The sequence below is a fragment of the Medicago truncatula genome, chromosome 3, assembly GCF_003473485.1.
Source record: "Medicago truncatula cultivar Jemalong A17 chromosome 3, MtrunA17r5.0-ANR, whole genome shotgun sequence".
NCBI lineage: Eukaryota > Viridiplantae > Streptophyta > Magnoliopsida > Fabales > Fabaceae > Medicago > Medicago truncatula.
The window spans coordinates 21,307,027-21,321,920 of record NC_053044.1 but is presented as its reverse complement, the minus strand read 5'-3'; the positions used below and the strand labels follow the sequence as shown (position 1 = coordinate 21,321,920).

Here is a 14,894-nt window from a genome sequence, read left to right as displayed (position 1 = left end):
AAAAGAAAAACTCACCCTCAAAGGGAATCTCCCAAGCTTACCTACTAAATTTCTTTACCAACAAGCCTCCGATTTCTCCAAAACAAACAATGTTGAGGCCTTCTACTCTATCCTAGCTTTACTCATCTATGGCCTAGTATTATTCCCAAATATTGATAACTATGTTGACATCCATGCCATCCAAATTTTCCTCACAAAGAACCCAGTCCCCACATTGTTAGCTGATATATATCATTCCATTCACGATCGAACCCAAGTAGGTCGTGGAGCTATCCTTGGTTGCGCACCCTTACTATACAAATGGTTTACCTCTCACTTACCTCAGACCCACTCCTTTCAAGCCAACCCAGAAAATCTCTCCTGGCCCAAAAGAATCATGTCCCTTACCCCATCCGACATAACCTGGTACCGTGCCACTTGTAACTTCACGAACATCATTGTCAGTTGTGGAGAATACTCAAATGTACCCCTTCTCGGTACGCAAGGAGGAATCAGCTACAATCCTATCCTTGCCAAACGTCAGTTCGGATGTCCAATGGAAGCTAAGCCAGATAACATCTACTTACAAGGTGAATTCTACTTCAACCATGAAGACCCCTCAAACAAAAGAGGGAGATTTGTCCAAGCATGGCATGCCATTCGCACACTCAATAGAAGCCAGTTGGCGAGGAGATCAGACTCTTTACAGGGGTCTTACACTCAATGGGTCATCAATAGAGCTTCCGATCTGGTCTTACCATATCATTTGCCAAGGTACCTATCTTCAACAACCCCAGCTCCGGCTTTACCCTTGGCCCCCGCAACTGTGGAGGAATGTCAAGAGAAGTTGGCCCGATCGGAATATGTGGGTGCTACTTGGAAGAGGAAATATGATGAAGCTATGCTCAAGATGGAGACTATGAGTGGTGAGATAGAGCAACGAGAGCATGAGGTTCACAAGTTGAGACGACAAATAGTAAAAAAGAATGTTCAGATCCGAGCTCAGAGCACAAGGCTATCACAATTTATCAGCGCAGGGGAGCGTTGGGAGTTCTTCAAAGATGCACATTCAGATTCTGATGAATAGTCTACTTCAAAGAGCTTGAGAGTTCCCAGTTTTTCTTTTATTTTTGTTTTTAGCTTTAAGTTAGATATTTATCTTATTTTTTGCAAAGTCTATCCCTTGGCTTCGTTGTTTAGAAAGGGAATTATCTTATAGTATGCGAATTATTCAATGGAACTCTCAACTATGATATTTACAAAATACTTTCATAAGTCCTTCGATAAAAAAATATACGTCTATTTTTGCATAAACATCATGCATCATCCTGCATTTCATAGTCTCAAATCAAAGTCTCACACAAACTTCCTTTTCCAGAAAAAGGGTCAACTCGTTTCATACGGTGGCCCCACGTATCATCTACAAGTCAACCCGTACTCACTACACTCGAGCAAACGTAAAGAAGAAGATGGATTATCTTGAGCAGGAAAATCGGGTACTTCGTGAAGAAATGACAGCCATGCAGACTAGGATGGACGAGATGGCTGAATTAATAAAAACAATGGCGGAAGCTCAGACTCAAGCTCAAGCACAGATTCAAGCACAAGCGCAAGCATTGGCACAAGCGCAAACTCAAGCTCAGGCCATAACAGAAGCGCAGGCCCGATCACAAGCACCTCCACCTCCTCCTGTCAGAACTCAGGCCGAGGCATCTTCTTCTTGGACACTATGTGCTGACACTCCAACGCAGTCCGCTCCGCAACGTTCCACGCCTTGGTTTCCACCTTTCACTGCTGGGGAGATATTTCGTCCTATCACTTGTGAAGCTCAGATGCCCACTCACCAGTACACGGCTCAAGTACCCCTACCTGCCATGAGGGTCACTCCAGCCACCATGACCTACTCAGCACCTGTGATACATACAACCCCGCAAACTGAAGAACCTATCTTTCATTCAGGGAATGTAGAGGCTTACGAGGAAGTAAGCGACCTACGAGAAAAGTATGATGAACTACGCCGAGACATGAAAGCCCTCCGTGAAAAAGGGAAATTTGGGAAGACTGCGTACGATCTCTGTTTGGTACCGAGTGTGCAGGTACCTCACAAATTCAAGATTCCAGACTTCGAGAAATACAAAGGGAGTTCTTGCCCTGAGGAACATCTAAAAATGTATGTGAGAAGGATGCCTGCGTATGCCCAAGATGATCAGATTCTTATTTACTACTTCCAAGAAAGCTTGACCGGCCCTGCTTCAAAGTGGTACACAAACCTAGACAAAACAAGGGTTCAAACTTTCCGTGACCTTTGTGAAGCTTTTGTGGAACAGTACAGTTACAATGTAGACATGACTCCGGACCGAAGTGATCTCCAAGCCATGACTCAGGGAGATAAAGAGACGTTCAAAGAGTACGCCCAACGGTGGAGAGACACCGCTGCCCAAGTCAGCCCACGAATTGAGGAGAAAGAGATGACCAAGCTCTTCCTAAAAACTTTGAATCATTTTTATTACAAAAAGATGGTCGGGAGTACACCAAAGAGCTTCGCGGAGATGGTTGGTATGGGAGTACAGTTAGAAGAAGGAGTCCGAGAAGGACGCTTAGTAAAGAATACAACTCCTGCCAGTGGGACCAAGAAGACCGGGAACCATTTCCCGAGGAAGAAAGAACAAGAAGTCGGTATGGTGACTCATGGAGGGCCTCAACAAACTTATCCAGCCTATCAACACATTGCTGCCATCACACCCACCTCTCACCCTTTTCAACAAACAAATAACCATCCTCAAATACCACAATATCCTCAATTCCCACAAAATCCTTCACCACAAAATGTCCAACAACAAAATTTCCAACAACAACCATACCAACAACAACCATACCAGCAACAACCATACCAACAATACCCATATCAACAATACCCTCAACAAAATTTCCAACAACAACCTTATCAACAACGCCCACAACAACCGCGACCACCAAGAATGCCGATTAACCCAATACCAGTCACCTATGCAGAATTACTTCCCGGCTTACTCAAGAAAAACCTTGTCCAAACTAGAACAGCTCCTCCTATCCCAGAAAAACTACCATCTTGGTATAGACTTGACCAAACTTGTGACTTCCATGAAGGGGGCCGTGGCCATAACATTGAAACTTGTTATGCCTTTAAAAGCACAGTACAGAGGTTGATCAATGATGGAAAAATAACTTTCACAGACTCGGCGCCAAATGTTCAAACAAACCCATTGCCGAATCATGGTGCCGCAACAGTCAACATGATCGAAGACTGTCAAAAGACTCGTCCCCTTCTGAATGTTCAACATATCAGAACACCCTTGGTCCCGTTACATGCCAAGTTATGCAAAGTCGACCTTTTTGAGCATGATCATGATCTCTGTGAAATATGCCTTATGAACTCCGGAGGATGTCAGAAAGTAAGAAATGATATTCAAGGGCTTCTAGACCGAGGAGAGCTTGTGGTCGAAAGGAGGTGTGATGATGTGTGTGTAATAACTCCTGAAGGGCCTTTGGAGGTATTTTATGACAGTCGAAAGTCAACTATCACCCCTCTGGTGATCTGCTTACCGGGTCCACTGCCATATGCTTCTGAAAAAGCCATCCCATACAAATACAATGCCACCATGATTGAAGAGGGTCGTGAGGTTCCAATACCGCCTTTGTCTAGTGTGGATAATATTGTTGAAGACAGTAGAGTTCTGAGAAATGGGCGCGTTGTTCCCATAGTGTTCCCAAAGAAGATTGATGCTACAATAAACAAGGAGGTTCGGACTAAAGATGCTGGTATCGCCAAAGAAGTGGATCAACCCAATGGGGATGGTACAAGTACAGAGTTTGATGAGATTCTCAAGTTAATAAAGAAGAGCGAGTACAAGGTTGTTGACCAACTGATGCAGACTCCATCCAAAATATCCATAATGTCTTTATTACTAAATTCTGAGGCCCATAAAGATGCATTAATGAAGGTCTTAGAACAAGCTTTTGTGGATTATGATGTAACGGTGGGTCAGTTTGGCGGAATAGTAGGGAACATCACTGCATGCAACAACTTGGGTTTCAGTGATGAAGAGCTCCCAGCAGAAGGAAGGAACCACAATCGGGCGCTGCATATATTTGTGAACTGTAAAACCGATGCTTTGTCAAATGTACTGGTGGATACTGGATCATCTTTGAATGTGTTGTCCAAAACAACTTATACCCAACTCGCTTACCAAGGCGCACCTTTAAGACGAAGTGGGGTAATGGTGAAAGCTTTTGATGGCTCGAGGAAGGATGTCCTTGGAGAGGTGGTTCTACCTATCACAGTTGGGCCACAAGTTTTTCAAGTTAATTTTCAAGTCATGGACATTCAAGCTTCATATAGTTGCTTACTGGGTCGACCTTGGATTCACGAAGCAGGGGCTGTCACATCCACACTGCATCAAAAGCTGAAGTTTGTGAAGAATGGGAAGCTAGTAACTGTAAACGGTGAAGAGGCTTTATTGGTGAGTCATTTGTCGTCTTTCTCTTTCATTGGGGCAGACGATGTCGAAGGGACACCTTTTCAAGGGTTTACTATAGAAGATAAGAATACCAAGAGGAATGAAGCCTCTATCTCGTCTCTGAAAGATGCTCAGAAAGTCATACAAGCAGGAGGGTCCACAAGTTGGGGAAAACTGATAGAGCTTCCAGAAAACAAGCACCGAGAAGGTTTGGGTTTCTTCCCATCTACTGGTTTGTCCACAGCAAAGAAGGGCACTTTCCACAGTTCGGGCTTTATCCATGCAATCATTGAAGACGATCCTGAAAGTGTGCCACGAGGTTTTATAACGCCAGGAGTATCCAGCCACAATTGGGTTGCCGTAGATGTTCCTTTTGTTGCTCACTTGTCCAAGTAATGCATTTGTCTAGTTTATGCTTTTCTTTTCAAAAAACATCCTTTCGCCCCGCCCCAAGCGAAAGTAAACTTATCTAGGGCTTTTTATTTCAAGAAATTATCATCAATAAAATAAAAATGTCGTTTTTTTTCCGATGTTTTGTCTCATTTTCTTTTATGCTTTTCTAAAAAGTGGTAATACAAAAAACCCAACATGAATTTTCAAAAAAATCTGCATGTATCCTTTTTCTAAAAAATCATCCATCACATGTGCAGATTAGAAATCGACGAACCCGTTGAACAACATAACTTTGAGTTCCCTGTGTATGAAGCGGAGGAAGAAGAGAATGAAGAGATCCCTGACGAAATCTCTCGACTACTCGAACAAGAGAAGAAGACCATTCAGCCTTATGGGGACGAACTAGAAGTGATTAATTTGGGCACCAAAGAAGACAAGAAAGAAATCAAGGTTGGGGCATCGCTCGAAACAAGTGTTAAAAAGCAAGTGATAGAGCTCCTCAAAGAGTACGTTGATGTGTTTGCCTGGTCCTACCAAGATATGCCGGGTCTAGACACTGATATTGTGGTGCATCACCTACCTTTGAAACCTGAGTGTCCGCCAGTCAAACAAAAGTTGAGAAGAACACGTCCTGACATGGCTCTCAAAATCAAAGAAGAGGTACAGAAACAGATCGACGCTGGTTTCCTCATCACATCAAATTACCCCCAATGGTTAGCTAACATAGTGCCTGTTCCAAAGAAAGATGGTAAGGTCAGAATGTGTGTCGACTACCGTGATTTAAACAAAGCTAGCCCGAAAGACGACTTTCCTTTACCTCATATTGACGTGTTGGTTGACAGTACTGCCAAGTCCAAAGTCTTCTCATTCATGGATGGATTCTCCGGTTATAATCAAATCAAGATGGCACCTGAAGATAGAGAGAAAACATCATTTATTACACCTTGGGGCACTTTTTGCTACAAAGTAATGCCGTTCGGTTTAATCAATGCAGGAGCTACTTATCAGAGGGGTATGACTACTCTTTTCCACGATATGATACATAAAGAGATCGAGGTCTATGTGGATGATATGATAGTCAAGTCGATTACTGAAGAAGACCATGTCAAGTATCTACAGAAGATGTTCCAGCGCCTAAGGAAGTACAAACTTCGTCTAAATCCCAACAAATGCACTTTTGGTGTCAGATCCGGAAAGCTTCTAGGTTTCATTGTCAGCCAGAAAGGCATCGAAGTAGATCCTGACAAAGTCAAAGCCATCAGAGAGATGCCTGCTCCGAGAACAGAAAAAGAAGTAAGGGGTTTTCTTGGACGACTAAATTACATCTCCCGGTTCATTTCTCATATGACTGCAACTTGTGGGCCGATATTCAAACTACTCCGCAAAGAACAAGGTATTGTGTGGACCGAAGATTGCCAGAAGGCTTTTGACAGCATAAAGAAGTACTTGCTAGAACCACCGATTCTCATCCCTCCAGTTTAAGGAAGACCTTTGATCATGTACCTAACGGTGTTAGAAAATTCCATGGGTTGTGTGCTCGGACAACAAGATGAAACCGGAAGAAAAGAGCACGCCATTTATTATTTAAGCAAGAAGTTTACTGAATGTGAATCTCGATACTCCATGCTCGAGAAGACATGTTGTGCTCTAGCCTGGGCTGCCAAACGCCTCCGTCATTATATGATTAATCACACTACTTGGCTGGTATCTAAAATGGATCCAATCAAGTACATATTTGAGAAGCCCGCTTTGACAGGAAGGATTGCACGGTGGCAGATGCTACTATCTGAGTATGATATCGAGTACCGTTCCCAGAAGGCAATTAAAGGCAGTATTCTTGCTGATCACTTAGCTCACCAACCACTTGAAGACTATCGACCTATCAAGTTTGACTTCCCTGATGAAGAGATCATGTATCTAAAAATGAAAGATTGCGACGAGCCACTATTCGGAGAAGGACCTGATCCAGATTCAGTATGGGGTTTGATATTTGATGGGGCTGTCAATGTATACGGCAACGGCATAGGAGCAGTACTCCTTACTCCTAAGGGTACTCACATCCCTTTCACAGCAAGACTCCGGTTTGACTGCACAAACAACATCGCTGAATATGAAGCCTGCATCATGGGTATTGAAGAAGCCATTGATCTGAGAATCAAGAACATCGAAATATATGGAGATTCAGCTCTCGTAATCAACCAGATCAAAGGAAAATGGGAAACTCTTCATGCAGGACTAATACCTTATCGAGACTATGCAAGACGTTTATTGACTTTCTTCAACAAAGTGGAATTACATCATATCCCTCGAGATGAGAATCAGATGGCTGATGCCTTGGCTACTTTGTCTTCAATGATCAAGGTGAATCATCACAATGACGTGCCACTAATCAGCGTCAAATTCCTTGATAGACCCGCTTATGTGTTTGCCGCTGAAGCAGCTTTCGACGATAAACCTTGGTTTCATGATATTAAGGTGTTTCTCCAAACTCGAGAGTATCCTCCTGGAGCATCCAACAAAGATAAGAAGACTCTCAGAAGATTATCTAGTAATTTCTTCTTGAATGGAGATATCTTGTACAAAAGAAACTTTGACACGGTCTTGCTCAGATGTGTAGACAAATATGAAGCTGATTTATTGATACATGAAATACACGAAGGATCCTTCGGAATTCATCCTAATGGGCACACAATGGCTAAAAAGATATTGCGAGCAGGCTACTACTGGATGACAATGGAATCAGATTGCTACAAGCATACCAGAAAGTGTCACAAGTGTCAGATATACGCCGACAAGATTCATATGCCGCCGACTACACTCAATTTACTTTCCTCTCCGTGGCCTTTCTCTATGTGGGGCATTGACATGATCGGAAGGATTGAGCCCAAAGCTTCAAATGGACACCGTTTTATCCTAGTGGCTATTGACTACTTCACTAAGTGGGTTGAGGCCGCATCATATGCCAATGTGACCAAGCAAGTAGTGGTCAAATTTATCAAGAATCATATCATTTGTCGCTATGGCATCCCCAACCGGATCATCACCGACAACGGAACAAATCTAAACAACAAGATGATGAAAGAATTGTGTGATGATTTCAAGATCGAGCACCATAACTCTTCACCTTACAGACCCCAAATGAATGGTGCTGTCGAAGCTGCAAATAAGAATATAAAGAGGATTGTCCAGAAGATGGTGGTGACTTATAAAGATTGGCATGAAATGCTTCCCTTTGCATTACATGGATATCGTACTTCTATACGCACATCAACAGGGGCAACCCCTTTATCCCTGGTATATGGTATGGAGGCAGTACTTCCTGTAGAAGTCGAAATTCCATCATTGAGAGTCCTAATGGAGGCTGACTTATCAGAAGCTGAATGGGTTCAAAATAGATACGACCAGTTGAATCTAATCGAAGAAAAGCGCATGACAGCCCTATGTCACGGACAGTTATATCAAAAAAGGATGAAACAGGCTTTTGACAAGAAAGTTCGTCCCCGTGAGTTTAAAGAAGGTGATCTCGTGCTCAAAAAGATTTTCTCTTTCCAACCAGACTCCCGAGGCAAGTGGGCTCCTAATTATGAAGGACCGTATGTTGTTAAAAAGGCCTTCTCAGGTGGTGCCATGACTATACAAACCATGGACGGTGAAGAACTTCCACGACCTGTGAACACGGATGCAGTCAAGAAATACTTTGTCTAAAAAAAAATAAAAAAAAAAATAAAAAAAAAATAAAAATTTTAAAGAACAGCTCGGTAAGTCGAAAACCCGAAAAGGGCGACTTAGGCAAAAATGAGCGTCTCGGTGGACTGAAAACCCGAAAAGGGCGGTCCAGGCAAAAATTAGAGACAATAAACAGAGATCATTATCCTGATAGAGTGAAAACCCGAAAGGGCAGTCTATGCAAAAATTAAGGATTTAAAAAAAAAAAAAAAAAAAAAAAAAAAAAAAAAGAGACAAAGTAACTGCATCCAGTCGAACACAGATACACTTGGGGCATACCTGATATCAAAAGTATTCGAGCCACAAGATAACGGATTTCAAAGTTGTTAGAGAACGATAGAGTTATGAAGTTCAACGTACCTTTCCATTTTAAATTACCATTTCTTTTCAAACTTTGTAAAGAACTCCATGAAGTCATGCCATTGGCATAGCGTCATTCGATTAATAAACTTTGAGCTTTTACCTCTCTTTTGACTCCTACTTGTTTTGTTTCTCGATTTTTTCCTCTTTTACTGATGATAATACTTTGAAATAGATTTCTAAAAAGTTATATAATAAAAAGCATAAACAAATAGATACAGCTTGGCACTCGGGAGTAAAAGAGGCATATATCAACTCAAGAGAGGTTAGATCCTGCTAAAAGTGTGGCTCGACACTAAGGAAAGTCTCTGAATAAACAAATACAAAAATAATACAAAGAAGCTCGCTAAGTTGAAAACCTGAAAAGGCGACTTAGGCAACAAAGAGCGTCCCGGTGGACTGAAAACCCGAAAGGGCGGTCCAGGCAAAAATTAGGGGCAAAACAAAAATATTCCCGGTGGACTGAAAACCCGAAAGGGCGGTCCAGGCAAAAATTAGGGATTTTTTTTTCAAATAAAACAAAAGGTATGACTGCTGAAGCATACCAATGGAAAGACACTCTATGCCGGTTTACAAATGGCGACTTCTTCCAGACTTCTTTCATCGACAATGGGCTCACCCCCCAGGAGGCACCGGTGGCTACCTAGTGCCAGGTTCTTACACCATCAACGGCTCGATTTGCTCACAATAATATCATCTCCAAGGAAGGTTGCCGAGTGTTTGTAATGCAATGTCGGTCCGACTCCCATCTTACCTGTCTTGTCTCAGTTCATCGATTCACGTGTCATGTACATTCATATATCCATACATTCATGCAATCATGCATTCACCAATATTTTCACATAATCATACGTTTACGCGTACACGACATATGCATAACATCAATTCACACATAATTGCATCAGTCAAAGCTCACCATTGCGTCAAGCCGCAAATTTCTACGAGTAAAACATCTTCCGTTTTATCTTCCATATTTCAAAGGTGTCATGCCCGGTGAAAAGCCGTGCTAAGTCATGTCACTAATCAATGCCAATTTCAACTTTAGTTTCGAAGTATCATCCCCGGCGGAAAGCCGTACTAGTCACAACGCTAGTTAAACTCGATGTCAACTTCAAACTCCAAGTATCATCCCCAGCGTAGCTGTTCTAGAGATGTCACCAATCCAAACTTTTCAAGCGACCGATTCCAACAAACGAATAGCCTATGCCAATATTTTTTACCTTCCGAGCAACTAGTTCCAACAAACGAACAACTCATGTCAATCTTTTATCTTTATGCCCAGCGACCGATTCCAACAAACGAATAGTCTATGCCAATGTTTTTTACCTTCCGAGCAACTAGTTCCAACAAACGAACAACTCATGTCAATCTTTTATCTTTATGCCCAGCGACCGATTCCAACAAACGAATAGCCTATGCCAATGTTTTTTACCTTCCGAGCAACTAGTTCCAACAAACGAACAACTCATGTCAATCTTTTATCTTTATGCTCAGCGACCAGTTCCAACCAACGAACAGCCTGTGACAAGTGGCCAATTTCAACCAACAAATAGCTTGTATCCTTCTATTATTTCATTTTCAAAACCAAGTCCACAAATGGACATTGGAGTCTGAACCATTTGCGCTTTGTTTCGAGATGTCGAGACAATGAGGAACAACCATTTTCCCCAATGAAACCATTTTCCCCAGTGAAACCAGATTCCCCAGTGAAGTCGGATCCCTTTCTTCGAAGAATTTGGGTATCCTAGGGTCTTTTCATTCCAGTCGAGCCGTCATTGTCATCATGCATTCATAATTAAATCATGAACATTCATAGTATCTTAGGTCAAAATTGGTGCACTTTTGTATTTAAGTCTCTTCGGCTCATCGAATCAAAGATTCCATCTTCAAATCTCTGAACGAAGAAACTTAAATAGGGGCATCTGTCATACCCCAATTTTTGACCCAAGATCTCACTGACACGCGCCATTTAACCCTGATCGGTCTCACGTTTCAGTAAAAAATTCGGCAGGGAGGTATTTTGAAATACCTCATAAAGTTCCGAATCGGGCCCTCTTCTCTCAGTCTTTAATTATTTATTTCCATCTTTTAATTTAGAACTCTAATTTTTAATTTTAGTCCAAGATTAGATTAAATTTCTTTTATTCCCATTTTAAATTTTTCTTTTTTATTTATTTAAAACCAAAAGTGTAGATATTATCCTTTTAATTATTTTTTTTTTAAGTCCAAAAAGTCCAAAATCCAAAAAGGTCCAGGTGCAGAATATCAGCATCACGCGTATGCTGTTCCAGTCCAAATCCAGTTCACACTGCCTCATCTGAAACAAATCCAGTAAAAAAACAGACGCATTTCCCTTTTTCTCCTCCACAAACTACTGATTTTTTGCTCATCAGTAACAAATCCTAGCCTCAAACTCACTCTATAAATAGAGACCTGCACAACAAAGAAAAAAACAGAACAGAACACGGGAAACACAACAAAAACAGAGGACAACAGAACGCAGCAGAGCACACGAGAAACAGAGAAAAAGGCATCGCACAGAAACGGAACACGGCCGCGCGCAACACAACCCACACACGCACACACAGAGGCGCACAACCCCAAACCGTCACAACAGCAACAAACACACGCACAGAACCGCAACACCAACAACACTGCATCACACAACGACACACACGCACAACATCACAGAATCGGCCACAAGAAAGCCGAATCCGTTTCTTAAACAAAAGGTATAAAATTCTTTCCTTTTTTTAGATCTAGGCGTTTGGGTAAAGGTTTTGGGAATTTAAAGGCTAGAAGTGAACAGAGGGAGGGAAGTAGAAGAGAAAGAGCGAAAAAAAATAAAAAAAGGGAGCTTTTTTAGCTCCGGCGCGGCGGCGCAGCCGCGATGGCTCGCCGGCCACCGCGCCGGACTTCTCCCGGCCGCCCCATCTCCAACCGGAGAAGAAGAAAGAAGTAGAGAGAGAAGAGAGGATTTGAGGGATAAGAGAGAGAAAGAAAAATGAAAAATGAAAGAAAAAACCCTACAACTCTTATATATCCCCCAAACCGGGTCGCCCATGACCCATGACCCGCGACCCGGTTCGTTTCCTTAAAGCCCAAATTCTTTTTTTTTTGCTTTCTGCACACCCCTGTTTACTACTGCACCCCACCTTGTGTTTGGACCATTTTTTTTATTTTTCCTTATTCCTTTTCGTATTTGTTTATTTATTTTTAGCATTTTAATTTTTATTGTAGACCTTAGAATGTAAATAGGCTTTTTATGTAATAGTCATAGATTTTATATTTCTAACTTAGGGTAGCCGCGCTTTTATTCTTTATGCTCCGTTAGTTTATATGTTTATTCAAAAATCACAAAAACATGCAAATAACCAAAAAATCACAAAAAACATTTTTCCATAATAAACCTTGATCCAAGTCAAGTGATCGTCTTTATTTTATTTCTTTCATAAATCAAAATTGCAATCAACTGTAAATCTACTTTAAGTCATTTTCTTTTAACAAAAATACAAACCAATTCTTATTTTGCCACTTGGCTTTTCCATTTAAAACTTTTTTCAAAACTAATAAAAAACACAAAACCAACCAAACGTCGTTTTCTACCCCGAACTACGAGGTTTTGATCCCTCACGGGTACGTAGGCAGAGGACCATGTCCTTCCAAACAATAAAAAATGTAGATAAATTAGGTCTCACTTTCTTTTTCTTTTAATCATCACATTAACTTCTTTTTCAAAAGCAAGCAAGTTATAGCACATTAAATTAAATAAAACCAAGAGGTTCCCGTAGAGTACTACGGACATAGAGGGTGCTAATACCTTCCCTTTATGTAACTAACCCCCGAACCCTAAATCTTTTCAAATAGGGGTAGTTTGAACTTTTTTCCCCTTTTTTTAATAAAATTAAATGTTCAGTCGTGAAATAATTAGTGAATCAAAAGCTAATCAAATAGCCTTGATCTCCAAAAAATGACGCGACAGCAAGACTCCGGTTTGATTGCACGAACAACATTGTAGAATATGAAGCTTGCATCATGGGTATTGAAGAAGCCATTGACTTGAGGATTAAAAATATTGACATATATGGAGATTCTGCTCTTGTGATTAACCAGATCAAAGGAAAATGGGAGACTCACCATGATGGTTTGGTACCTTACAGAGACTATGCAAGACGTCTTTTGACTTTCTTCAACAAGGTGGAGCTGCACCACATTCCTCGGGATGAGAATCAAATGGCAGATGCCCTAGCTACTTTATCTTCAATGATCAAAGTGAATCGTGGCAACGACGTGCCACTAATCAGTGTTAAATTCCTTGATAGGCCTGCTTATGTGTTTACAGCCGAAGCGGTTTTCGATGATAAGCCGTGGTTTCATGATATTAAAGTGTTTCTTCAAACTCAAGAGTACCCTCCTGGGGCATCCCGCAAAGATAAGAGAACTTTAAGAAGATTGTCTGGTAACTTCTTTCTAAGTGGAGATGTTTTGTACAAAAGGAACTTTGATTCAGTTTTGCTCAGATGTGTGGACCGACGAGAAGCAGATTTATTAATGCATGAGATACATGAAGGCTCATTCGGGACCCATTCTAGTGGATATTCAATGGCTAAGAAAGCATTGAGAGCAGGCTACTACTGGATAACGATGCATGCTGACTGCCATCACTATGCCAAGAAGTGCCAGATTTATGCGGATAAGATTTATGTGCCACCGTCTATGCTCATTGTTATCTCGTCACCGTGGCCGTTCTCTATGTGGGGTATTGATATGATTGGTCGGATCGAACCAAAAGCTTCCAATGGAAATCGTTTCATACTAGTGACCAAGCAAGTGGTGGTCCGGTTTATCAAGAACAATATCATATGTCGCTATGGTGTCCCTAACAAGATTATCACGGATAATGGTACGAATCTGAACAATAAAATGATGAAGGAATTATGTGATGATTTCAATTTTGAGCATCATAACTCTTCTCCTTATAGACCCCAGATGAATGGTGTGGTCGAAGCTGCAAACAAGAATATTAAGAAGATTGTGCAGAAGATGGTGGTCACCTATAAGGACTGGCATGAGATGTTACCCTATGCTTTGTATGGTTACCGTACTTCAGTGCGTACTTCAACAGGGGCAACCCCTTTTTCTTTGGTGTATGGTACGGAAGCGATACTTCCCGTAGAAGTTGAAATCCCGTCATTGAGAGTCTTGATGGAAGCTGAGTTGTTAGAGGCTGAATGGTGTCAGAATAGGTACGATCAGTTGAATTTGATTGAGGAGAAATGCATGGCTGCTTTGTGTCACGGACAACTATATCAGACAAGGATGAAACAGGCGTTTGATAAGAAGGTTTGTCCCCGTGATTTTAAAGAGGGAGACCTAGTGGTCAAAAGTATCAAGTCTTTTCAACCAGACCCTATGTAGTGAATAGAGCTTTCTCTGGTGGTGCTTTAATTCTTACAACCATGGATGGAGAGCAGTTACCTCGTCGTGTGAATTCTGATGCAGTCAAGAAATATTTTGTCTAAATATGTATAAAAGAACAGCTCGGTAGGTCAAAAACCTGAAAGGGCGGCCTAAACCAAAAATGAGCGTCTCGGTGGACTGAAAACCCGAAAGGGCGGTCCAGGCAAAAATTAGAGACATAAAAAAAAATTGATTATGCTGATAGATTGAAAACCCGAAAGGGAGATCTATGCAAAAGTTAAGGATTGTGACAAGTAACTGCATCAGTAAAGCATCACTCACTTGGGGTACCTTAGCCGTCAAAAGATCTATGATATTGAAGCAATCTAAACATTGTAATTCAAAGTTGGTAGGAAGTATAATGGTTATTGTGTTCAATGTACCTTCCCCATATTAATTACCATTTTCCAAACTTTGTAATCTATGGTATCATGCCTTTAGCTGGTTACCATCTCTTTTAAATCAATTTGAGCCTGTGCC

The 14,894-nt window shown here is 41.4% G+C and overlaps 1 protein-coding gene across 1 annotated transcript; it reads left to right on the top strand.

Annotated features, from left to right (window-relative positions):
• Nucleotides 1–1,289: 1,289 nt before the first annotated feature.
• On the top strand, nucleotides 1,290–14,372 carry LOC120579547 (uncharacterized). The gene is given in 4 exon segments (XM_039831970.1): nucleotides 1,290–2,820; nucleotides 2,992–4,861; nucleotides 5,126–8,567; nucleotides 13,068–14,372. Coding segments are annotated over 4 exon segments (7,989 nt in total). The 5' UTR covers nucleotides 1,290–1,448.
• Nucleotides 14,373–14,894: the final 522 nt, after the last annotated feature.